The following is a 27,481-nucleotide window of genomic DNA, read 5'->3' as shown; positions in this document are numbered from 1 at the left end:
AGGTGCTCAATAAACCCCAGTTAAAACAACAAGGGATTCACTTCCACGCCTAGCACACATGTGCATCACACCAGGCTAAGTGGGTATGTCCGTGAGCCCTCCTCCACACAGCACCAGCACAGTGCTTAGGACACGATGGGTATTCCAGTAATGCCTTCTGAACGAATGTAGGAAAGAACAAAAGAATGCAGAGTCAACTGTAACGTTATATGTTCATACAGGAAAAAAGCAACCATCCTCTAAAGATGGCAAAAAGTGAAAGATGAAGACCCAAAGAAGTATGGTAGTTTCCCTTTAAATGCAAAGAAAGTACTTGGACTCCAGCACTGTCCACAGCTTGGTGTCCTTCCTACAGGATTGCCCACCCTCGCCTCTTTGATCTCGGGCTGCCCTGTGACTTCTCTGACCAACAGAATGTGCAGGCAGCGACCCGGGCCCCACCCAAGCAGGATGCTCCTGAGCGATCATGTGGCCTGTACCCTTCCCTTTTCCTCTGCCCCAAACCAGGATGTCTCCAGAGGACATGGGTCACGAATGAAAGCAAAATGGAGCAGAGCTAAACCAACCTGTGATACACACAAAACGTGAGCAAGAAACAAATCTTCCTGCGGCACTAAGTAACTAAGGTTCTGGGGCTTCTGTTACTGCGGAGAAACTCAGCCCAAACTGAATGATAGAGAAAGTGATTCAATCCAGTTCCTACTGAGCCAGGCACTAGGCCAGGAGCCAGCACTGCGATAATGAGAACATGATCCCTGCCCAGAGTGGGCTCCCAGGGCAGAGAGAGACACGCAAGCAAATAAGGACACCCCAGCATGAGATGTAGGGGACACGTGGATAAAAGGCAGGAGGAGTGGGGAAGCCCTAAGTCCCCGAGGATCAGGAGATAATGCGGCCGACGGGGTCGGGCGGGGTGCTGCACACAGAGAACGGGACGCCCCAAGCCCGCACCATGCTATGTGTCATTTTACTTCAGCACTGTTTCTTCCCTCTTTTTCTTTTTCCTATTGCTATGGGACAGTACTTGGAAACTGGATGATGAAAGAGGTAAAAAAAGTATGCATTATTTTTGGCTTTTTAAAATGCACAATGATTCCGGTAAAACTAAACAAACTCTTAGCATACGACCCAGCTGCCATGCCCCTTGGTGTTTACCCAAAGGGGCTGAAAACTTACATCCACACAAAATCCTGCACATGGGTACTTAGAGCAGCTTTATTCACGACGGCCAAAACTTGGAAGCAACCAAGACATCCGCCAGGAAGTAAACAGATAAACTGTGGTACTTCCAGTGGAATATTATTCAGTGCTAAAAAGAAAGGAGCTATCAAGCCATGAAAAGACACGGAGGAGCCTTCAGTGCATATCACTAAATAACAGAAGTCAGCCTGAAAAGGCTACATCCTGTATGCTTCCAACTGTATGACATTCTGGAAAACACAAAACTAAGGAGACAGTAAAACGATCACTGATGACCAGGGGCCAGAGGTGAGGGAAGGATGCACAGGCGGAGCACGGGGGATTTTATGATGATGGACGCACATCACTATACGCGTCATTGTCCAAACCCACAGAATATACAACAGCAAGAATGAAAAGAAAACAAAAAACACTTTCCCTGATAAAAAGCTGGTGTAGGCGGATGGAGGGTACACAATGACATACACACGCGCTCTCTTTTTTTTTTATAAATATATGTATATACATTTAACGGAGAAACTCACAGCCTTTGCCCCATGGCCTTAACAATCCCCACAGCTCTCAGGTGCCTGTTTTCTGACTATGTGCCCCCTGGTCACTAACAAGCCCTGGAAACAGGCTCCTACTATCAGCAGTCTTAAGCTCTTTCCCAGGATGCGATGCATGCCCGGCCTTCCGTGAATCTCAGGGATTTCCAAGACGACCCTGATGTCAGGGGGGAGGACACAGCAGAAGGAGGCAACTGGACTTGGCCTCTGGAATCGGGCAGCTGGTGGACAACTGATACATTCCTGAAGGGAGGCGTGGTCTGCTCCCTGTACAGCCTCACCTTACAGGACCTTTGCCTCTTTCCCTTCAGGATGCCCCGTGACTGACACAGCAGGGTACCCCACGCACCTCCGAGGTGACACAAGGGGACTGGCATGTCTGGAGCAGCTGCAGGTACATAAGAGCTACTCGCTCAGCCTTCTCAACCCCTCCCCGGGCAGGTACCGCCATCAGCCCAGGTGTGCCGATGTCAACACCGACGCCAAGGCAGGGTAAGCAACTTGCCCGAGATCGCGCCACAGGCAGAGGTCAAGAAGGGAGGACCTGGCCCAGGTCTCTGCAACCCTGAAGGCATGGCTTTTCCACTAGTTCTGAAGTGGAGAAATTCTCAGCTACGGCTGCACTTCACACAAACCCCCGGAGCTGTAACAGTATTTTGAATATAGTAAGGATAACGTTCATAGTTTTATGCGTGTGTGCAGGTGTGTGTAAGTACACCTGAGCACGTGTATATGCACGGTGCACATACTGTGTGCATATGATACCTATGCAATATATTCATTCTTAAGTTGAAAGATAGGGAAGGCAACTGATAAGATGGCCCTGAGTGGGCGGATGCCCGCTATTGTGCTAAAATGCTCCGCGTCACGGCCTCGGGACTGATACGCGGTGATGGCGCCCCTCCTGCGCAGGTCTGTCATGTAGCCTTGCCCTTGATCTATCTGATCGTCCAGTCGTTGGCCCTTCCCTCCCAACACACTCTGGGGTCCTCCAAGCCACTGTCCTGTAACAACTGCCTCTCTGGTGCCTGGAGAGGCTCCTGGGAAGCTCTCGACTGACAGGCAGAATGAGCCAGGGAGCCGACAGGAGGGAGCTCACCGCAGTAGGCCTCTCACGAGCCCGCTTCAAACCCTGGCTCGGACACCCACGGGCAGTGTCACCTGGGGTGGGTCACCTGATCCCGCTGAGCCTGTCTCCTCAACGGGCACGCAGAGATGACAGAAGGGTGGGGGGATGACACGAGAGGCCCAGAGGCCTCCTGCTGACGGGGAGGGCTAGAAAGCGTGACCGTGTAGAATACAGAGGCGTCAGCAAGTGGTCCAGGAGGAAGCCTCGGACGCCCCCTTCCCTCCAAGGCCAGGGGCACAGGGGCTCACGTGCTGGAAGCCCAGGGGAGCTCCTCTGCCAGCGCGGGTTTTACTGTGTCCATCGTGGGCAGGTTCCAGCGGCTAACGGGTCCTTTGAGTCAATGTACCTTCGTGGAGACCTTCTGAACTGACACAGATTAAACGACTCCATCATGTCAACACCCACTTCCTTTCAGTTTTGCCACCAGTGGTTCTAATACTCTGCTGTGAGGCTGCCTTGTTATCCAAATTCCAGCCCAATTTCACCGCGGAAGTGCTCCCTTCTGTGAAAGATGCTAGGTAAGGCAGTCCGAGAAAGGACGCAGCGATTCTTCTGGGCCATCGGTCAGTCTGCTGATAAGCACGCCGTGGACTAGACTCCCAGCCCAGAGGAGGGGCCCTGGACTGGCCTCAGCCCTGCCGACCCCTGCAGGCTCGGGCCCTGGGACCAGCCTGCCCAGCTTCAGGCTGCCCCACACTGCTGGCCGGGACGAGGATCCCGACCCTCCTTTCACTTCTCCTCCCACGGTGGGATCTGCGTCCCATTCCCAGGCCCAAAGGCGGTGTGTGGGGTTGAACGGGAAGAGCTTCCTTAAGCTGGGGAACAGAGGTGCTAGTGGGGCCCAAACAAGAGGGCAGCCCCCGGAGTCCCTCAGGGGCCCAAGCAGGCTCTCTGAGCTTCGCTGGCTACGAGCCCGATCAGGGCCAGGAGAACCGGGTGCCAGCAGCTTGAGATCCCTTGTGGGGCCCCAGAGAAAGGCGCCGGTTATACAGAACGCCTGTCCCGGGAGACGGGGAAGAGCACGCCTCTGCCCCACCTTTTCCCCAAGGTCTCGCTCCTGGGAGGGAGGAGAATAAAGCGGTGAAGTCTTCCAGGTGTCCTGCAGCTTGCAGTCAGCTCCACTGCTATTTCCTCACAGGACCCAACTGAGACCCCAGTTTCCTGGCAGCCTGAATGACAAGCCCAAGGGCACGAGCTAGGCATTGGCAGAGACGCAACTAGAAGCCAGACCTTCGGCTCCCAATGCTGCGCTCTTTGCCCAAGGTCACAGCGTGGCATTTCTGGTGCAGCAGGAAGTGGGCTGCCCCTGCGAGGACAGCAGCTTTGCGGCCATAGCCTCTGTGCCCTCAGAACCTCCCCACCCCACCCTGGCCATGCATCTGCTGGCCAAGCAAATGGCAACACCACCCCCAGCTGCCCAAACTAGAAACTTCCCTTTCCTTCTCCACAACCCACACCCGCCAACTCTCTAGCCTTCCTCCCTCCTGAGGGTCTCCGGATCCCGACTCTTCTCTCTACTCCAAAGGGCGCCCCCAGGCGCAGCCACCATGACCTACCTGAGACCACCCAGGCTCTCACCAGCTGTCACCCCTTCCAGACACTTCCTAAAAGGTCAAGCTGACACTCTCCTGCCTCGAGCTCTCTTGTGACCAACCCTTCCCCTCCAAAGACGTGGCTTTGACTATGGCTCTCACAGGAGGATTTCAGCCCAGGGTGAAGCTGTCATTTATCCTGAAGGTGAAAACGGGGAAAACCCAAAAGACAAAGACATCTTCAAATGTATCCCTCATTAAAAATGTATTAAGACTCATTGGCCTCCAAGGTCCACTAAGATCTGGCCCAGACTGTCCACTCATGACCTCCCCCTACACTCGGGCCACAGGGAACACCCAGCTCTCCCATCCTGAGCTGCAGTGAGCTGTTCGTCAAATGGGAAAAATAACCCTTGCCCTGGAAAAACGCAAACATTTACAAGCTTAAGTTAGTTTCAGAGGAAGCAGCATAACGTATGACAAATACACACAGATGCCGCTCGGGCTAACATGTGCCGCAAAGTCCCAGACGTCCTGAACTCTACTTCTCCTCCTCCCCACCAGCCCCTGAAACCAGTTCCCGTGGACAGTCAGGATGCTGCCACTCCCGTGTGGGCCGCAGCCTGGTCCTGCCAGACCTGGAGCCACTCAGCTCCAGGGCTGCGTCAGCTACCAGAGGTGGACACGAGGTTTCCCAATCCCGCTGGGCCTCTGAGAGCCGTAAGCGGCACCAGCGCTACCCCGATGTCTCCCCGTGGGCAGCTGCTGAGACCAATGAACCTTAATCATCTGACGGGCCGGACGCTTTAGAGCGGAGAGACACAGGAAGCGGCTTCGCTTCTTCATCTGTTCATTTTCCAAACCTCAGACAGAAAATGCTTGTGTGCTTCATTTTGAGCTTATGAAAAAGAGTTAGAGAATTTCTTAATGTCTACTCATCCGCTGGGGATGAAAAGGCATGCATTTGGGGTGTAAGGTTAGATGAAAGGAAAAGATCTAATAATCATGGCTCCATCACAGAAAGTAGATAAGCAGACACCAGTGCCTTCTGATGGAGATTCTTTGCAAAAAAAAGAGAAAACTATCACTGAATATGATCAAGCCTCTAGAGCTTACTACCAATTTAATAAGGAATAAAGAAAAAGAAGTCAGTCAGAGGAGCAAGGTCACCACCACCACAGGCACCCAACTGGCCAAATCCCCAACTGGGGGACCTGATTTAGTCAATGAACAATTGTGAGAAAAAAGAGATGCACAGGGAGCCTACAGATTAAAAATGGACGTGAGACTTATCAACCTCTTGAATTCTGATTCCAAAAAATGGAATGGCACCGTGGGCTTCCCATGGCACTGTGGGCTTCCCTGGTGGCGCAGTGGTTGAGAGTCCGCCTGGCGATGCAGGGGATGCGGGTTCGTGCCCCGGTCCGGGAAGATCCCACGTACCGTGGAGCGGCTGGGCCCGTGAGCCATGGCCGCTGAGCCTGCGTGTCCGGAGCCTGTGCTCCGCAACGGGAGGGGCCGCGGCGGTGAGAGGCCCGCGTACCGCAAAAAAAAAAAAAAAAAAAAAAAAAAGAAAAAACAAAACATGACACCGAGATCATTGGAAATTTAAACATTGATATTGAGGAACTGCTCATTTTAAAACATGATATGGCATTGCAGTTATGTTTTTTAAAAGAACTCCAATGTTGACTATTAAAATATTTGCAGATGAAACGATACGTCGTCTTGGATTTGCTTCAAAATAACACAGGAAATGGGGCAGTTGGTGAAGGAGAGATGAAAAAGATTGGCCATGAGTCACTAGTTATAGCAGCTGGGTGAGAAGTACTGTGACAGCACCTCTTGTATATATCTGAATTCTCCACATAAAGTTTTTAAGTAAAAGAATGAATAACGACACACCCCTTCCCTTCGGCACCTTCACTGAAGTGGCCCAGTGCCGAGGTGGGCATGGCTGGGCTTCTTCCCCCCGCCCATCTGACAGATGAGGCGTTAGCATCAGAGAGTGTGAAGGACCAGCCAAGGGCACGACCAAGGACCAGCAGAGCTGGGGTTGCAGCGCACGTCTCGGCTTGGTCCAGGGCACTCTCCTCTTCCCACCGGATAAGATGAGACCCTTTCCCTAACATGTGGGCAGACACCTTTGGGGGCCCTGAGAGGTCTGCACATGGGGCTCCACGGCCAGACTCCAATCCCCATGAAGGGAAAGATGAGTTCCCAGAATTTCTAGCTCCAGACCAACCGGAGCACCGTGGCTGGGGGAGACTGGGCTTGGGAGTGTGAGGGATAAGCACCAAAGAGAACACAAGACCCGTGTCACGACCCACCACCTCTTCCTGGTGAACGGAACCAGGAGGACCCGATGGGGTCAGCTTAAAGCCTGCCTGAGTCAGGCTGTGAGTGGAGGCGCCCTGAGGAGGACCCCTAAGGAGGAGGGGAACACTTGTGATGACACTCAGCACGCCCACTGCTAACTCCCTCACTCATGCACATTACCTGAGCACCTGCTGTGTGCCTGACAGTGGATCAAGGTGTTAGAGGGATGTTCAGAGCTGAGCAACACACACACACTGCCCTCAAAGAACCCCCAGTCGAGCCCCGTGGTCCCCGCACAGGGCCACACGCTAGAGTCGCCAGGCGAGATTTACAGGTCCCGATGCCCAGGTGGCACATGGACACACAGAGGAGCAAGACACGGCTCCAGGGGGAGATCGGGGAGGACCCGGTGGGGCGGCTCTATCAAGGCTTGAAGTCCCGCAGTGCTGACCCTGCAGGCCACGTTCTGCTCTCCCATCTGTGCCGAAGGTCGAGGGACCACAGGGGGACGGCCTTGCTCTCTCCGGGCCTTCCTGTCACTTCCCAGGGGTGGTCATCTGCCTGAGATTCCTGTGGGTGCACCTCCCCCGAGACCCCGGGCGTCCCGCCAACCCCCAGCTCCCAACTGCAATGATGCCTGCCCATAACCTCGGCCCCCAGACCCAGGGGCAGCAGGTCTGCTACAGCGGACGCCTCAGTGTCGCCCTCTACCCTTCCAGTTACCTGGTTACCAGTTCCCTGGTCAGGCCTCGTTAACAAGTCCTCATAGTAAGTCCTCCCTGTGAAGTGGCTGGGTGGCCTCTGGCTCCTGACAGAGGAGGACCTTCTGTCCCCACGTCAGTCACCGCCCAGAAGCCTGGGCAATGCGGCTCCAAGTCATAACTAAGCACTTGAGCAGAACTCCGCAGTCATCTCCCCAGAAAGGAAGCACAAGACCCCCAGCGCACGCCCTTCCCTAGGCCTGGCGGCTCGGACGGTGGGAGCCGTTCTCACAGCTGAAAATAACACGACCTGCCCGTCATGGGGCACCTGCCGGGGGTCACGTGCAGTGCTAGGCACACAGCCTGGACTAACTTTAGGACTTATAACGACCTGCAGGACACGCATCGGCATCCCCACTTTACTTGAAAGCTCGACAAGGCCAGGCGACTTACCCAGACCGCCGAGCGAGTGGCCGAGCGAGACCGGGCCTGGGCTCTGTGTGGCCCCAGGTCTGTGCCCGCTAGGCCCGTGTCCACGGGGCGGGCGCCTGAACACCAGCCTGCAGCCAGGGCGTGGGTGCAGGGGGCACCACCTCCTGCCCCAGGGAGGCTCCAGTCGCTCAGGAGAACAGAGGCCACACAGAGCTGCCTGGCGTGTGGAGCCCAAGCGAGTGACCTGGTTTTTCTCCTCTCACGAAGAGGAGAGACTCTCTCCTGTCATCGGAGTCCGCAAACTGCAGCACCTTCCAGGTGTCGAACCTCTGCCACCTGGATGCTTCTCCAGGCTGAGCTCTGGCCCCTCTTCTTGCTGCCTACGAATCATTAGGGGATCCTACTGATTCTGGCGCCATCGGGTTTCTCTTAGGAGACTTGCAAAACCGCTAACTGGAAGGGATGCAGAGTGGGGTGGCAGAGACGCTGTGGCCAGGGAGCGAGGCGCCCGGCACCAGCGTCATTCTGCCCGGGGCCTGTGAAGCAAACCCGAGCCTCAGTTTCCCCATCGGGCAGCTGAAAGGACAAGAACACACCACGGTGCTTTCTCCTGGTTTCCATAAGTTTACTTTCTGAAGGACTCTCCCACTTTCCTCCCAGCCTGAAAAAGGAACAAAGAAAATCCACAAAGTCTTCTGACTCATAACGGCTGCAGAAGAGACCACCGGGCTGGGGGCACAGGCTTGTTGACTGCAGGGGACAGGGCAGGCCACCCGTGGAAGGAGGCCATGCGCAAATTCCAGCTGCGGTTACACAGCAAAGGGCAACAACACCGGGCTCCTAACAAGGGCTTCCTTGCATGATTCCGTGAAGCGTTCGACAGAACTAAACGAGAGAGAGACACGGAGACAGTTGGTAGGAGGAGCTAGACATTTAGGGCTGGGGCTGTTCTGGGCTCGGGTAAACACCAGAGGTTGGCCTGCGCAGAAATCACCGCTGACACACTCACTGTTCCCAGGGAGGGCACCTGCACACAGGTGAACAATCGCGGGGGTAGAGGACGCACAGGCTGCTCCCCAAACCCCTCTGAGGGGAGTTACAGGAGACCAAAGTCAAAATGAGAGGAGGACAGGACCTCAGTGGTCACCTGGCTGGTCACCTCTCTGAGCCTCAGTTTCTTCACCTGCTAAATCGGGATGATGGTCATGATAGCGACCTCAAAAGACACGTTGAAGACAGAACACGCAGCCCAGCAAGTAACCGATCACAAGTCATCGCTTATCACGTGATCACTTCTTTTGCTCGTTCATTCCTACAGGAAACATTGTCTGAGCCTCTCAAAGGACCAGGGAAGAAGTTAAAACCTAGAGGAGGGAAAAGGCTTATCTAAAGCCACTCAGGAGGCAGAAGAAGAAAAGCTAAACCGGAAATAAACTGCGGGCTGAATGCAGTGCTGCGCCACAGGCTGGACCCCTCGGACCATCAAGAGAACCCTAGAAACACAACCACAATGCCGTGGGGCACCCAGGCCTTCCCACTGCCGCCCCAGAGCCCTGCCAGGATCCTCCAGATGTGAGGGTCTGGCCCTCCCCAAGGCCTGGACGGCGTCAAGGGGAAAGTCTCAGAGCGCCGAAGTTGTACTTGCTCTAGAGCCCGTCCCTGCCCCTCTGGCGTGACAGCCATTCTAGGACCCGTGCGGTGCACCATCCGGACACTGGACAGGGCTGACCTGTTCTCAGTCAGCCAACGGCGAGGCTCCCCAGCGAGGAGACGCCTGGACCAGACGTGCCAGTCCTGCCAAGCAGGCAGTGGCTCCTTGTGAGTGAGGGCGGGACAAGGCGGGGTAGCCTGAAGCACGGGATGAGACGGCATCTGTTACTGTAAATTAAGAGAGATTTGTGCATAAATGAGGGTTGTCGTGAAATTTAATTTTAATGGTTTGATAATTAAGCAAAAACACAATAATTATCATACCTTAATTTTCCCAGTACATTTGCTGCTGGCGACACTGTATTTTCTTAAGGAAGTTCATGCTGTTTCACTCAGAAAAGCGTTCTACTGTTTCTGGTCATCTTTTGAAACTGGAGGAGGGGGGATGCCCAGTTCTGGGGACATAGCCTAAAGAAGTGTAGGTAACTCCCGTGGAGGGGTATGGTGGCAACTGCGCAGCCCTGGGTTCCAGTTACAACGAACTGCGTGGCCCTTGGCAAGTTCGAGCTCTCTTACACATAAGCAGAGACGGGCACAATGCCCACAGCTTGAGGATGAGGATTAAAGGCAGAGATGCTTGTGAAAGTGGGTTCTTCCTTACACCACCCCTCGGGTAAAAATGAATGTTACTACAGGCATCTAGCTGCAAGTCTGGAGGACATTCTCAATGTCACGACCGATGGCGTGGAGCCCCAGGAAAGGCAATCAGCACAGACCAAGCGTCACAAATTGTGTATGGCAAAAGTGAAGTTAACTAATGGTGCTTAATTACAGAACTGATGCATCAACCAGGCCACAGAAAGAGAGATGAGTCACCGATTTCCAAAGGACCTTTCACAGAAAAGATGAGGAAGGTGAAAAGGTACTTGCTACATCCATTTGCTGAAACGTTGTATCTTAAATTATAAGATGACATAGATATCCCTAGGAAATACGGGTATAAGAGTGGTATTTCCAGTTTAAAAACTCGAATGTGCAGCCTGTGAAGAGGCCCTTCACGCCACCCCATGCACACGCCCCTTTCCAGGGTGTGCTGCCCCTTCACCTGGGCTGCTCTCCCTTGCACTCCAGCTCCACCTCACTCCTACTCAGTGTCCTGTTCTGTATTAGCACCACTTCCTCCAGGAAGCCTTCCCAGCCCCAAGCTGGGTTTCTCCCTCTCGGCTTTGGATTCTCCTCAGCCTGTGCGACAATCCCTGCCTTTTTTCCACACCAAACATAAGTGCAGTGAGGACACAGTGAGGACCTTACTCACTATGCTGTCTCCTGGCAGGGCGTGGTACTCGCTCGCCACTCGGGAGGTGCTTGTTGAAGGAATGAATGAAAGCCTTCTGAGCCGGACACCCAGCCTGCTCCCCCGCCTCCCCGACTCCTGCCGGCCTGTACACTTGACAATGGACTTCAGCGCTAGTCACAGCTTACCTAAGGCTGCACAGAGCAGAAAGAGGAGAAAACAGAACTTGCTTCCCCCCACCCCCTCCAGCCCATCTGTTTTTTATAACATCTTTATTGGAGTATAATTGCTTTGCAATGATGTGTTGGTTTCTGCTTTATAACAAAGTGAATCAGTTATACGTATACATACATCCTCATATCCCCTCCCTCTTGCGTCTCCCTCCCACCCTCCCTATCCCACCCCCCTAGGTGGTCATAAAGCACCGAGCTGATCTCCTTGCGCTATGCGGCTGCTTCCCACTAGCTATCTATTTTACGCTTGGTAGTGTATATATGTCCATGCCACTCTCTTTGTCCCAGCTTACCCTTCCCCCTCCCCGTATCCTCAAGTCCATTCTCTAGTAGGTCTGTGTTTTTGTTCCCATCTTGCCCCTAGGTTCTTCATGACCATTTTTTTTGTTTGTTTTTTAGATTCCATACATAGGTGTTAGCATCTCCAGCCCATCTTAAATCACCATTCCAAGCTCAGCCGTGGCGTCATTCAGACCTGGGTCCCACCAAGTGCCTTTGACCTCTGTACTCAGTCTGCTTGTCTATAACATGCGGACAGAATCTCCTATGTGAGGGTACTAGGAGGAGTGAGTGCCTGACCTGCAAACACACGGGGCTCAGAAACTGTGACTCCAAGGACACGTTTCTCTTGTACTTGGCACGCCTTTCTACCCGGAGGGAGGGGGAGACAGATGCAGGCTCCCAACAGTCTAATTGGAGTTGGTCCCTCTCCTGGACTGCAGGTCACCCTTAAAAGGATGTCAAATGCCTTGTGACCCAGGATGCCAGGGCTCTGAGAAGAGCAGCATCACAGCTACGTGGATTCCAGGAATACGGCTTTTCACTGAGGGTGAGGCTGTGTCACCCTGGCAGAACCCGTGGTTCATCTGCCCACTCCCCAGGGAGCAGTGGGAAGGTGGCCTGCCATGCACTGGGAGATAAAGCCAGAGTCTGAGGGCCACCGCTGCCCTCACCACCGGGGAGAGCTGGCCCGCCCTGCTCTCCTCAGAGTGGCCGAGCCTGGCCGAGGGCAGCCCTCATGAGCGCCTAGGGAAGCCTGAGGTGTGTGTGTGGGGTGCCAGGTGACAGCCTTCGGGGGTTGAGCTCAGGACTCCGGGAGGGCACTGGGCTCCAAGGAGACAGAACCTGGAGGTACGGGGACAGCAGCCCAGGACTCAAGGGGCTTCCACCTTGAGTCCACCTTGAGCTCAAGGTCCACCCACCACAGCTTCCTCCCCCAGACCTGCTCCGTTAGACCAAAGACCTGGGCCCTCTCCACGGAGGCAGAGCGTGTGTCCAAACCAGGCAAAGCTGGAGAGGTCTGGAAAGGGAAGTGCAGTGACTCCCTGCATCCCCGCGAACGCTGGGATGCCCGGTGGTCACCCCTGGGTTAGCGGGGGCAGTGGGAGCAGAGCCAAAGTTGACTCCTCAGACAGAACGGAGCATCACAACCTCCGGTTTACCCCCCCACCCAAAACAGCAGGAGGTCCCATCAGGCAGGAGTGGCAGGGCCGCCCCGGCCGGGGAGTGTCGTCAACTCCCGGCCATGAGGGGTCTTTGCTTACTCATCCTGTGGCTCCTGGAGCCTGACGCAGGCACCGCAGAGCAAGTTCTCAAAGCATCAATATTTATCGAATGAATATTTTATGAATGAATAAAGAATGCATGAGTTAGATGCATCAAGAAACGAGAATTTAAGCAAAAAGCTTAGCAAGGAAGAAGCCGGAAGCACAAGACTGCACTGTGCTTATTTGCGAATGGGGTCGTTAACATCGCTGACCTCTGTGGCTGACAGTGAGTCAAGCCTAGAACAAGCTCAGCAGTTTGTAATTTTTTTAAAGCAGGATTTATGTTGGTGTCACGAGACGACCAGAAGGATGTCCTCTGGGATCCCAGGCTACATCAAAACACCTAGACGAGGCAGACAAGGCAGGGGGCAGACGGTCTCCTTCACAACTTGGGGACCAGCACGGGGCCCAGGGACGCAGCAGCAGCCCAGGAAAGAGCCTGTCCTCACGCCCCGGAGCCAGAACACTCAGCACGGCCGCCACGGCCTCCGTGCACGAGCACGTGAGCCCTGCACACACCCACACAGCAAGAACCCCCTAGAACAAGGAGCTCTTGAGGGAGTGTTTCCTTCCTCTCAAGGGTTAGGCCATCAACGCCCTCCCAGCACCAGCCCCAGACAGCAAATACGACCGTGCATTTATATGTCATCATCATCAGTAATGACATTAGACAGCCACACCCTGGAAGCAATCTCGCGGTGGATCCGCGTGGAGAGGGATAAACGGCGCATTCACGAACGAATCACGAAGAGCAGTCAGAAGGCAAAAGCCTGATTCACAGTCGACTCCAGAGCACAGTGCTGATTTAAAGTTATAAAGACACGCAGAAAACGACGTACGATATGGAACCACTAATGACATTAAAAAAACCTGAATACAGTGCTTGTTGTGCCTATAAATAAATACAATAAAGCAGTAAAGTGTGGCGTGGATGATGCCATGGCCTCCGAGACACACAGACTCTGGGAGGAGGAAGAGAAAGGAAGGTGGGGGCGGGGGCCGGGGGCGGGGCTGTCAGGCTTCGCTGCTTTATTTATTTATTTATTTATTTTTGGCTGTGTTGGGTCTTCGTATCTGTGCGAGGGCTTTCTCTAGTTGTGGCAAGCGGGGGCCACTCTTCATCGCGGTGCACGGGCCTCTCACTACCGTGGCCTCTCTTGTTGCGGAGCACAGGCTCCAGACGCGCAGGCTCAGTGGCCATGGCTCACGGGCCCAGCCGCTCCGCGGCATGTAGGATCTTCCCGGACCAGGGCACGAACCCGCGTCCCCCGCATCGGCAGGCGGACTCCCAACCACTGCGCCACCAGGGAAGCCCTTCGCTGCTTTTTCAGTTGCTTATTTTTTTCCAACATTTTCTTACGAGTTGAAAGAATTCCTCGGAGAATACTCTATATACCCACTGGTATATTCTATAATTAACATTTTATTCTATTTGCTTTATCAACTCAGTCTGTCCATGTTCCCATCCCTCCACCCATCCAGGAATCTAGTTTTTTAGGCATTTCAAAGACTAGTGCAGATATCATACACCACCCCCAAGTCCTTCAACAGGCAGAGTTTAACATCTGCTTACAGTTTTTCTTTTGATATAAAATCGACTCTCAGAGAAATGCACAAATCTTAAGTACACGTTGGCTAAATTTTAACAATGGCAAGCACCTGTGGAACCCACACTCAAATGTCAAGCTATACAACATGGCCATCACCTAGAAAATCCCCTTGTGCCCCTTCCTGGTCAAAGCCCATCCCAACCTCTCCAGAAGCAACCGATTCTCTGTTTCCACCGTCACAGAAGAGTTTTGCTGGTTCTGGGATCTCAAATGAAGGGAACCACACGGTACATTCTATTTTGGGTCAGGCTCCCCGCACTCAGCATAAGGTTCCTGAGATTCTCCCATGGTGATGTATTAGGAGTTTATCAGTTTTTGTTGTTGAGTAATATCCCATTAGGAAAACGCCACCATTTGTTAATTCATTCTCCTGTAACAGACACCTGAGCTCTACTTTTTGGCTTGGAACATTCTTTATAGGTCTTTTTGTGAACATATGTTTTTAAATTTTTCTTGAATAAATAACTAGAGTTGGAACTGCTGGGCAGAGTACGTGTATGTTTAGTTTTGTAAGAAACTGCAGCAGCCTCTTCAAAAGTGGTTGCACTGTTTCACATTCCCACCCAGGCATGAACCTTCCAGCTGCTTCATGTTCCTTGTGGACACCTGACATTGTCAGTCTGTCATTTTAAGCATTCTCATGAGTGTGTAGTGCTCTCTCATTGCGATTTAAATTTGCATTCCCTCCTCCCCACTGACCAATGGTGTTAACGTCCACTATTTTTTTTTAACATTTTATTTCCTTGAGGGAGAGAGAGAGAGAGAGAGAGAGAGAGAGAAGACAGAAAGATAGAAGGAGACAGAGACAGAGAGGGAGACAGAGAGGGAGAGATCTCGAGCAAATATAGCAAAACACTGAAACCTGAGATATGGTATGCTAGTATCTAAATTATTTTCTATATGTTTCAAGTATTTTGCAATTACAAATAAAAATGATATTTCACCTATATCTTACTCCAGCTATACCCCCACCTATAAGGGTGTGGCCCTAACATCCAAGCTGCACTTGGGGGCACAGCTCCTGGTCTGGAGAGAGGCCCAGAGGAGTACGAGTGGGCCAGGCCCTGGGGAAGCGATCCCCACCACAGCAAAGAGCTTCTTTCCAGAGTCACCGAGCTCGACCTGCCTCCGGACCTGCCCCTGTGACCCCGGCTCTGCTCCTGGTCAGCTCTTACTTCCACCCTGGCTCCCTGCTCGCCTCTGCTGGACCAGGGCACGTCCTGCGGCTGACCCTGGCCAGGGCCCACGGGGGCCACCTCTCTTTGCCCTCCAAAGGCTGAGCTCGGGTGACACAGCACCTCTTCCAGGCACCTCTGCCTGGCCTGTCTCCTGTGACATTAATTTCTCCAAGGAACTTCCCATTGACATTGATATGCGTCCCTCAGATCAACACCCAGTGAGCCCAGCTTTCTTAAGAATTTAGAAGTGAAAGGCCTTGCCCAGATGTCTGGGCGTCCTCAGACACGGTGCCTGAAAGCTGCTTCCTTGGACGGACACCATTCATTTCTACCTTGACTTTACACTTGGCTCCAATTTGCAACCACGACCGATCCTGTCACTGAACTTGAATAAGGGCTGTGATGCCTCTGAAAGGGGGACCAGACTGCCCACCCTCTAAGGTCTCGAGGCTGGACTGTTTCAGCACCTCCCAAGCAGGGTGACGAGAGCAGGGCCAGGGAGCACGTGGGGCCGTGACGACACTCACCGTTGGCACTCGCCGGCGTGCAGGACGAGCTCTTCATTGCTCCGCGCGCTGACTGTCAGCTCGTGCTCCGTGGAGTTGAAGACGTCCAGGAGCAGGTGGCACTGCCGGGCACTGCGGTGCACAGACAAAGCCAAGTTCAGCATCTTCTGGCAGCCAAAGAGGAGGGTGACTCCGCTTCCCCCAACCCCCGAAGATTTTACACCACTGGAGGGCACGAGAAGTACGATTTATCAAAATGTCATGTACCCCGGGACACAGAGGCTTACGAAGAAGACGCATTCTGAACTAATTGTGAATTCTACACAATGGGTTTGGACAGGAGGTCCTCCTTGGTCCTGGGACACATGCTCACAACCCAGCTCTGCCCTTTACACACTGAGTGACCTTGGGAAGGTAACTTGAGTTCTCCAAGCCTCACACGTGTGACCGCTAGGACGCGTGACCCAGTGGGAAAGCACTCGGCATACAGTGTCATTCAATAAGTGACCACGTCATGGCCCTGGATTTCTACGGGTGCCAGGCCAGGTGCTGGGCAGGGGTCCACAGAGAGCCGTGCCCATGCTGTCTGTGCACATGTCCACCGAGAGTCCTCATGGGGGCCACCCCTCACTCCCCCAGAACTGTGGGTGACACCTGGGGTCACTCACCACCCACCTGAAACCTCCTTTCCCTGGCCTTCTCTACCGCAGACAGTAAAACTGCAGTAACCAAGTTCCCGCCGCCCCCTTCCCCAAGGGGAGCGCCATGGAACAAAGTTCCAGCCAATAACCGGCTTCTGGAGACTTTTCATCCCAAACAAGAAGACAAGTCCTTGAGAGGGGAAGGCGCCACCCTTCCACCTCCTGACTCCCTTTGCTTCCTCCCCGGGGAGGAGCAGGACGCCAAGAAGCTCAGGGACTCTAGGGGGCGATGGGGACGAACGCCATGGCTGTGGAGGGCAGAGTGGGGCCCTGGGAAATGATAGCACAGACCCATTAGCTACATGTGAAAAACAAAATTCCAGCCACGTACGCTTTGTTTGTGCTAGCTGCCATTTGTCAGGTCCCCATTACGGTCCAGTGCTTGCCTAAAACTAACACAGCATCTCAAACACCAAGTGTCGCAGCTGGCTCATGACAGCTGATGGATAAGCGTCCGCTCATCAAAACGGGACAACCGGGCCTAAGACAGGAGCAGACAGCAACAGAGGCAGCAGCCATCCTCCTTCCTGGAGGAACAGGGTAAGGAGATTTTCAGAGAAGAAAAAAAAAAAAGCCTCAGAAAAGGACCTGTGCTCTGGTCTCTTTCAGCTGAGCATTTCTTCAAAACATGACCTTCCATAGGGCATCTGAATTCTCAGGTGTGTTTCCCAAAGTGTGACAAGGGAAGATTTCGCTGGTTGTTAAGCAAAGGGGAGACAGGACTCACATCCACATGTGCCGGCTGCCTGCATTGCTTATTTCATACAAAAGCCCTGCAAGGTTGTCCTCCCGAGACCCACTGATGGAGAGGAGAGGAGAGGAGAGGAGAGAAGAGGAGAGGAGAGGAGAAGAGAGGAGAGGAGAGGAGAGGAGAGGAGAGGAGAGGAGAGGAGAGGAGAGGAGAGGAGAGGAGAGGAGAGGAGAGGAGAGGGAGGCTCAGGAGATGACGAAAAGTGCTGGTGATGACCGAGAGTCAAGACATCGAGCTAGAAATCCTGTAGCGCTCACAGCGGATGAAGACGCATATTCCAACCCAAACTGCGTCCCCTGTTCTTTCCAGAGAAGGGAACCGAGGTGGAGAGGGCGCAGTGACGTGTCCAGGGGTTCACACACGCGCGCTCACATACACAAAGACTGACAGCATCCTAAGGCCACTGGGCATCTGTGAGATACCAGATTCTCAAAACACACACGTGCGCTTACTCTCAAGGGAGATGGTGGAAGCAGCAGCCTGATCGTCCCGCTACGCACTACGAGACGTCGCACGACACGTCTTGAGCTGATTCTGGGTTCTGTGGGTCGGGGTGTCCTCCCCAGAGGTTCAGCACTTGGAAAAACATTCATTAGCTCTGACAGCTGCCTCCGAGAGGCCTCTTCACTCAGCCCACAGGAAAATGAGCTTTCGAGAATGAAGATCTATTCTGCCTTTGTCATAACTTGATGAAATCTTTAATCACAGCAAAACCTCTCATCAGAAAAGGAAATTCATAAAACATTTATCAGAGGCAGAAAATTGAAGTGATATTTAAAAGCAGGAGAGAAAAGATTCAAATACATGCTGTTTTCACCCACGGAATATAGTTGTTAGAAAACTGCACAGGAATGAACAACGTCGGAATGTAATACTTTTTTGTCCTCTGTTTTTTCTGACTCACCGTCTGAGTATGGGGCGCTTGATACAGTGTTTCTGTTCCTCCTAATTGCTGGCAGGATGAGATGCTGGTGGATCTTTGCTTTCTATCTATTATTCATAAATTAATTCCCTTTCCCAAACTGCAGTAGCACTGTGCGCCCACCATCGTGTCATTTACTCTGTTATCTTTCCATACCTCTTTGGATGATTCTCTTAAGTTTTAATCTGTGTTTAAGCATATAATTTACTTTTAATTCTTATTTGCTTTTTGGTTTTATTTTTGGTTTTTTTGGTTTTTCTGGATCCATCTTTCTGAAGTACAGGGAAGCCCAGGAAAGCTTCCTAGAAGAACCGAGATCAGAGTAAGGCTTCAGATCCATCTGCCTGGTCGGGGGGCGGGAGCAGCGAGGGGGGGGGGGGCGGGGAGTGCCCAGCAGCAGGAAAGAATCTGGAGTAAAGTTGGAGGGAGGAGATGAGGCCGCCAGGTGGAAAGGAGAGGCACAGCCCAGGCACAGCGAACAGTGCGTGTGAAGCCACGTCTATATAGTTAGTACGCACTATTTCCTATCTAGAATTAGGACAATTAATTTTATTTATTAATTCATGTAACAAATATAAATATCTACTGAGTACCTGTTGTGGGGCAGGTACTATTCTAAGCACTTGGGATATGGAAGTGAACAGGAGAAGCAGGATCTCTGCTTTCACGGAACTCACACTCTCGTGAGGGGACAGGGCTAGGAAAGATAAGAGGAATTAAAAGTGAAAAAAATTTAGTCATATTTGGTAAAATGAGGAAAAATAGGTTCAAAAAGGTTGCTATATACAGGGTTAAGACACACATCCACACACAAAATCAATTCCTATATAGCAACTAAAAACAAGTACAAAATACAATTTTTAAGAAAATATATTTACAATAGTAATGTACCTAGAAAAAATCTAACCAAATATATGCAGGATGTTTATGAAAAAAATTCTAAAGTTTTATGAAATGATATTAAAGGGGATGAATAAATGCAGAGATGTATTATGTTCAAGGATAGAAAAACTCAGTATTTTTAAATAACTCACTTCTTTCCAAATGTATATAAATTTAATGCAACTCAATAAAAAATCCCAACATTGTTCTGGTGTTGGTCAAACTTGATACACTGATTCTAAAATTTATATCTAAGATCAAAGGGCCAAGAACATGCAAAACAACAACGAGGAAAATTTTTGGAAGCGACTTGGCCAGCTAGATATCAAGAGTTGTCATAAAACTGTAAAAATGAAGGCAGTGGGGCAATGATAAACACATCAATGAAGGAAAAAACAGCCCAGAAGCAGATCCATGAATATAATAAGGTAATGGATATATGACCAAAGTAGCAGTGTTGATTATTAAGAAGGAGATTCAATAAACAGTGCTGGACAAATGGTTATGCAGATAGAAAGAAAATGATATCCCTACATCACACCATAAACAAAAATAAGTTCCAAACAGACTGAATAGATAAATGTAAAAAGCAATATTTAAAATCCTGTAGAAGAAAATACAGGTGAACAATTTCTGACCTGAAAGAGAGAAAGATTTCTCAAATGAGCTACAAGACATACAAAATATAAAGAGATCTTCAACCAGGGCACCAGAATGCACAATGAGAAAAGGACAGTCTCCTCAATAAATGATGTTGGATAAAATGGATAGTCACATGGAGAGGAATGAAACTGGACCCTTACCGCACACCATATACAAAAATCAACTCAAAATGGATTAAAGACTTAAATGTAGGATCTGAAACTGTAAAACGACTAGAAGAAAACAGGGGAAAACCTTCTTGGCATAGGTCTGGGCAACGACTTTTTGGAAATAACCCCAAAAGCACCGGCAACAAAAGCAAAAACAGATTAAGGGGGGTTGTAGCAAACTAAAAGCTTCTGCACAGCAAAGGAAACAATCAACAGAGTGAAAAGGCAACTTACAAAATGAGAAAAAATATTTGGATACAGTAGGTCTCAAAAGGGGTTAATACCCCAAATACATAAGAAACACAAACAACTCAATAGCAACAGCAATCATCATCATCATCATCCAATTAAAAAGTTGGCAAGGGCTTCCCTGGTGGCGCAGTGGTTGAGAGTCCGCCTGCCGATGCGGGGGACATGGGTTCGTGCCCTGGTCCGGGAGGATCCCGCATGCCACGGAGCAGCTGGGCCCGTGAGCCATGGCCGCTGAGCCTGCGCGTCCGGAGCCTGTGCTCCGCAACAGGAGAGGCCACAGTGGTGAGAGGCCTGCGTACCGCAAAAAAAAAAAAAAAAAAAGTTGGCAAAAGACCTGAATAGACATTTCTCAAGAGAAGACTTGCAGATGGCCAACAGCTATATGAAAAGGTGCTTAACATCACTAATCATCGTGGAAATACAAACCAAAACCACAATAAGATATCACCTCACACCTGTTAGAATGGCTATTAAAGAGACCAATAAGTGTTGGTGAGGATGTGGAGAAAAGGGAACTCTCGTGCACCTGTGGGAATGTAAATCGGTGCAGCCATTACAGAACAGTGTATAACTTCCTCAAAAAATTAGTAATAGAACTACCCTATGATCCGGCAATCTCACTTCTGGGTATATATCCAAAGGAAATGAAATAAGTATCTCAAAGAGGTAAGTGCACTCCCATATTCACTGCAGCATTATTCATAATAGCCAAAATATGGGAAAACCTAAGTGTCCATTGACAGATGAGTGAATAAAAAAACTCGTCTCTCTCTCTCTCTCTCTCTCTCTCTCTCTCTCCCCCTTTCTCACACACACACACACACACACACACACACACACACCCCATAATATTATTCAGCCATGAGAAAAAAGAAAAATCCCACCATTTCTGACATGGATGAACCCAGAGAACATTATGCTAAGTGAAATGAGCCAGACACGGAAAGACAAACACTGCATGATCTCACTTACACGTACAATCTCAATTAGTTGAATTCATAACAGCAGAGTGCAGAATGGTGGTTAACCAGAGGTAGAGGGGTGGGGGAAAGGGGGAGAGGTTGGTCAAAGGATACAAAGTTTCAGTTACGCAGGATGAGTAAATCCTGGAGATTTAATATGCAGCATGGTGACTGTAGTTAAGAATACTGCGTTGTATACTTAAAATTTGCAAAGAGATTAGATCTTAAGTGTTCTCACAAGGTAACTAGGAGAGGTTACAGATACATTAACGAGCTTGAAATGTGAAATGAAATGAAATGTGACATGATTGCGTTAACCATTTCACAATGTATATATCACACTGTACACCTTAAATATATACAATTTTACCTCAATCAAGCTGGAAAAATATATAACGGAAAAGACTGAAAAGTTTGGCTGCACTGAAATGAAGCACTTTTGTACAAGGAAAAACATCAAAGTCAAAGCAAAGAAAAGCTAGCTGTGAAAAGGTGTTTGCAACACATAAACCTGACAAAGGATTAGAATTCTGAATTAATAAAGAACTCCTGTAAATCAATAAGAAAGAAATGATCCAATGGAAAATTGAGCAAAGAACAAGACTGGACCATTTAAAGCAGAGGAAATCCAATGGCCAATATATAGGGACAGAGTCTCAATACAACTAGTAGTCAGAGAAATGGAGAGAAAACCCTCAGGTATGACTTCCCACCCAACCTATTGGAAATGTTTAAAATGTGCTCTAAGACCAAGTGTTGGCCAAGATGTAGATGAGCAAGAATCATGGGAATCCTCATTCAGTGCTGCTAAGGGTGTAAACTGGTACAACTCCTTCACAGGGCGGGTTGGCACAACCTGGCCAAGTGGTAGATGAGAACCCTTTGATCTAATGACTCAACCTGTAGGCATGTATCTTGGACAAACTCTCAGAGTTCAGCACAAGGATGCTTCCTAAAATGTGCGTTGCAGCCTCATTTATAAAATCAAAGAACTGCTTTTAACGAAGCGCAGGCAACTGGAGAGCAGACAAATAAATCTGTAACCGTCATACACTGGAAACCTAGATATAAGCGAAGATGAATTAAGAACTACCAACCTCAGCACAGGTTAAGTCTCATGTTAATAAGGTTGAGAGAATAGCAAGTTGCAGGAGATAGTTACATATTTATATCAAGTTTAAAATATTTAAAAATACTCTATATTGCTTATAATAATCAACTGTAGGGTAGTAGTCACTCCTGCTGAGAGAGGACGAGAATAGGGTCACAGGGGAGCACACAGAGTTTTAACAGTTTCATTTTTCTTTCTTTAAATTAGAAAAATAGATGCAAAAACAGCAAAATGTAAAAATATGACAAATCTGTGTGGCTGAATAGATTAGCATCCCCTTGACTTTTCTTTATATGCTGCTTATAAGATGTAAGACATGTTTTATAAGAGGTATTTTTAAAGTCACTTAGAATGTTGTCTTAGCTGGGGTTCCCCCGGGAAAGCAGAGCCTGAGAAGAGGGCTGGAGTGGAGCAGGTGTTTGGGAAGGGGATGCTGAGGGGAGCAGGGCGGGGGCACGGGGTGCGGCGAGAACGCAGTACCACGGTGCCTTACTGAGCTGGCTACCATGTGGACCGCTGGCGCTCACCCCGCTGGTCCCTCTGAAGAGTCACGGACTGTGCCTTGAAGTGTGCACCTCAGGCAGAGGAGAGGGGATTACTTCTCCACCAGCCCCCGCCCTCCCTGGTCAAGCTCCCCCCGAAAGGGGGCAATTCCCCAACTCCCCACACTGTGCGGCATGTGCACCTGTGCTGCGGCCCCGGAGAAGGCTTTCAGACATTCCAGAACTCGAGAGCTACGCAGCACAGCTGAGGTGAGGTGCTGTCAAGTTACCCCTGCATAAATCGGGCTGCCACAGAGATGGCTGGTGTAAAACGTGGGCTAGGACTTGAGGCAGAGAACAAGACGCGTGGCTAACAAATTTTTTTTTTAATTAAGTGCATCTCTTGAAATCATAAACAGAGATTAAAAACTGACTTCAGATGTGACGGCAAAGGAGGGCCTCTGATGAAACAGCATTTCATTTCAGACCCACACAACAAGAAGGCAATCATGTGAAGGTCTTGGAGGACCGCTTTCCAGAGAAAGCAGTTAAGGCCAAATCTTAAGGCATGGTGTCATCAAGGGACAGAACGAGCCAGGAGGAGAGTGGTATGAAATTAATGACAGAGGAAAGGTCGTGACAGAAAGTTTGAATTTTTTTCTAAGTATGATGGGAAGCTATCTTTAGAGTCTTAAGCAGATGAGCGACATGAATTGGTTCATGTTTTTAAAAAATGACGAGTTCCTATTCTGGAAAGATGCCGTAAGTACAAATAATCCACTGTGTCTCCCCTACTGAACCCAACTATAAGTCATACACATAATGCATGGAGCAGCTATTGGAAGATTTGAAGAGTAAACTATAGAAGGTGGATTTGGGAAGGAGATCTGAAACCGAAGTTTCTCTGAACTTCAGAGCGAGTTTCCATTTCCCTCAGTCCTACCTGTCCTAAAAGGCGGCTCAGAGGCACCCATCAGGTACAGACAGGCAGAGCTCCGCAAGCTGCCTCTGTCCCAGGTCCAAGGCGTGGGAGAGGGCACCATGAAGGTGTGTTGGGGGGGTCCTGTGGGCTTTTTCTTTTTTTCTTTTTTCTCCTCTGTTTCTCCCAGCCCAGCCCCTGGGCAGCACTGCTATGTGACAGTGCCACGATGGGTCATGGCTGCACAGCATATACAACTCCGAGGCCAGGAAACCATCTCTCTGACCCAAGGGACTGAGGTCCCATAAGCACAGGGCCAGTCCCTATCACTTTATTTCCCTCTCTGTCCTCTGACCAATTAGTCCCACACAGAGACACACAGAGGAAGAACTCAAACCTTGGCTTTGTTGTGGGCAGACAGCGAAGGGAGGCGACTATGGAAAGGAGAGAGATGAAGAGCGCCATTTGCTAAAGTGGTACCTGACCTGGGCTCACTGTGGAGCAAGCACGAGGGGATGGATCCTGAGCAGTAAACCACGGGCTTCGGTAACTGAGCTCCAAAGAAGAACACTGGGCGGCACACAGGACTGATCCAAGGAGAACCACAGACTCTAAAACCAGAACTGCAGCACAGCCCACACAAGGCACTACGGGACCATGGTGTGGACCACCCACCAGAACAGAAATATCAGCATTCTCCGCAGGATCCAAACAAGACCCCAGCACCTCACAGCACTGTAGTTGAAATGTCCAGAATATAGTCTATAACCACTCAGCATAGGAAGAACCCAGGAAAAAGCCAACTTGCAAAGGAAAGTAAAATCAACAGACAACAACCTCAAAATGAAAGTCTTAACAGAAAAAGGCTTTAAATACGTTCCGCAAAGTAAGGGCAAACACACTTGAAACAGATGAAAAGATAAAATCTCAGCAAAGAAATAGAAGATATAAAGAGGAAGCAAAGAGACACTTCAGAAAAGAAAAAACTGAAGAATCCACCAGGTAGTGAATTATCTGAGTAATTGAGGGAACGAGTAGACATAAAATGAGGAAGGATATAAAACAAACAATACCATTGACCAACTGGACCCAACTGATGCTTAGTGAACATTCCACCTCCCCCAAAAGTAGGATATCCATACTTCCCAAGTTATATGCAACATCTACCAAAATAAACCACTTCTAGGCCATGATGAAAACCTCTAGCAACTTTAAAAGAGTAAAAATCACACAAGTATTTTTTTGAACCACACAGGAATTAAACTAATATATTTGAAGACAGATTAATAATTGATCCAATGGAAACAGCTGAGAGAAAAAAACGGGATGAAAACCATCTTCTGAGACAAGAAAGGCTCTGAAAGTCATGTCATAGGAGTTTGAGACACAAAATAAAACGCACACACAGCTGCTGAAGAAATAATGGCTGAAAATTCCCCAAATTTGGCAAATAACGTAAACTTACAGATTCAGGAAGCTCAGCAAACCCCAAGCAGTATAAATTTTTAAAAATCTAGGCCCAGAAACATCCTAAGCAAACTAAACTTTCAGAAGCAAGAGGAAAGAAGCCACCTGAAAGCAGCCTGAGCGAATAAGGCTCTGGTACAAGGGAAACGATTCCAAGCCTGAAGATTGCTTATCAGAACACCAGTTTTGCTTAATGGGTATATAACATCTTAATGGGTATATAATATCTCTTACTTATAATAAGTAAGTCATTTCATTTCTCTGAGTCTCAGTTTCCCCAACGAGGACAAGAATGCCTATGTCATGGAATTATTAGGAGGCTCCAATGGGAAAAAAAAGTGCAAGTGCTTTGTAAAACTACAAGCGGAATATTACATAAATCTGAGGGGTGGCGATTATTATTAGCTTGGTTGCAGTCAGTGGAGCGGCAAAAGGGAAAGCACACAGCCCGCCAACAAAGCAATCCCAGCTAATTACTCAACACTGACTCAGCTAAAAGTGACTATGAGGAATTCCCACGCCAAGGTCTGAGTCTGTCTAAAAACCATGGCATCATGCCCAGAAAGTTAAGTGGGGCTCTTTCTCCCCGAGTCTGGCCGCATTCTCCCAGCCCCTGCAGGGTCCAAACATCACCGTTCCATCCATCCTAGGGGCGCGGTAAAGTGAGTGAAGACACAGCCAGACCGGTAGTGATGGCCACATACACCTTTGGCCAAACCCGTGTGGTCTTTTAAAGTTCCATAAGCCTGCCTGTTATCAATCAGCCTCCTTTCCTGAAAAATTAGTAGTCAGTTTCAGGATGGAGAGCTTTCTTGTAAGTCTTAAGAAAGCCAGGGAGCTTATTCAATCTAAAATGACAAAAAAATAATGGAACAAACAATCAGAATGTTCTTCGGTTGATATTATCTCATCTTCACCTCTGCCACACAGGTTATGGAGCTTCTAAATCTTACTGAAGACTCTGACAGTAGATTTACTGTCCATTAGAACTGGGTTTCCCAAAGTGTGATGTGAGGACCACCTGAAACAGATCCCCTGGCTCTGCAGGGGACAACGGATCAGCGCCTCGGAGGTGTCACACCCAGGGCTCTGGTGTCCTCCGGGCCGGGGGTTGGAAGAAGCTGAGTCTTACTGGTGAGAAAGACAAGTGGGCGGCGGTGGCACAGAGACACAGAAGACAAGCAGGGGAGGCTTCTGGAAGGAAGTGGCTCCTGCATTCGCTGAGGGACCAAAGGCTTGAGAGCAGGACTGCAGGCGGACAGAGCAGAGCATGGAGCAGACAGGGCTGGAGCAGCACGGACTGTGCGGGGAGCTTGCAGGAGTCTCCTTGGAGTGAGGAGGCGCGTGGGGCGGGGACAAGAAAAGGCAAGGCAGACAGGCTGGGTCAGATTGTGCAAAGCCTTGTGTGCTGAGCTCTGGAACCGAAACATGACTTACAGACGACAGGGACTCGTGGAAAGACCCTAAAGGAGGGACAAACTCATGCTTGTGTTTTAGAACAAACACTTCAGCAGCTATTTGGGGAAAGAACTGGAAAGAGAAAACGAACGCAAGAGACTTCGAAACGCTATAGCAACTGTCCAAGAAAGGGAGGGAGAGGCTGGCCCAAGGGACAAAGGTGACATGCCTGAGTCAATGCAGAGTTACTGAGGTGGAAAGGACAGATCTGGTGACCGACTGAAATGTGGGTACAGTGCCCTGTGGACGGCTGACACAAAACCTGGCCTCTGACGGGTCTTGGGGGGCTGCACATAATGAAGGCAGGAAGGGCCTCTGTTTCTGATATTTTAATGAGTAAGTTTTAAAATAATGTTTTAAAATGTTCCCTTTAGATGAAACAAGTTGGAATGGCTAGAATCCTAAAGACATACAGGATAACAAGCATCGGCAAGGATGTGCAGAATTGGAACCTTCAAGCGCTGCTTGAAGGTTTGGGTGGGAATGTAAGATGGTGCAGCCGAGCTGGAAGAGGGTCAGGCAGCTCCTTTAAATGGTTAGACGGTTATCACATGATCTGATAATTCCACTCCTAGGTATATGCCCAAGAGAAATGAACGCTGGTCCCCACAAGAACCGGTATGTGGATGTTCATGACAGCATTATTCCCAACAGCCAAAAAGCGGAATCAACCCATCAACTAATGAATGGATAAACAAAATGTAGCATACCCACACAGTGAAATATTATTCAGCATAAAAAGAAATGCCATACTGATACTTCCTTGTGGGTGAACACTGACAACATTATGCTAAGTGAAAGAAGCCAGTCGCATTTTGTATGATTCCACTTACGGGAAATATCTAGAACAGGCAAATCTAGAGACAGAAAGTAGATTTGTGGC

The 27,481-nt window shown here is 49.9% G+C and overlaps 1 protein-coding gene across 7 annotated transcripts in view; it reads right to left on the bottom strand.

Moving 5' to 3' along the window:
* The window catches only part of TRAPPC9 (trafficking protein particle complex subunit 9), a 509,996-nt gene that overhangs the window by 165,226 nt on the left and 317,289 nt on the right, over window positions 1-27,481 (bottom strand). For 6 of the 7 annotated variants that reach the window (XM_067712818.1, XM_067712816.1, XM_067712821.1 and 3 more), the window contains one exon: window positions 15,901-16,011. The exons of the other annotated variant lie outside the window; for it this stretch is intronic. In XM_067712818.1, coding sequence (XP_067568919.1) covers window positions 15,901-16,011 — 111 coding nt within the window. The remainder of the gene's footprint in view (window positions 1-15,900; window positions 16,012-27,481) is intronic. 7 annotated transcript variants of the gene reach the window in all.

The sequence above is a fragment of the Pseudorca crassidens genome, chromosome 17 (genome assembly GCF_039906515.1).
Source record: "Pseudorca crassidens isolate mPseCra1 chromosome 17, mPseCra1.hap1, whole genome shotgun sequence".
NCBI classification, from domain to species: Eukaryota; Metazoa; Chordata; class Mammalia; order Artiodactyla; family Delphinidae; genus Pseudorca; species Pseudorca crassidens.
Note: the sequence above shows the minus strand (reverse complement) of the source record. Positions and strands in the feature narration are given on the sequence as shown.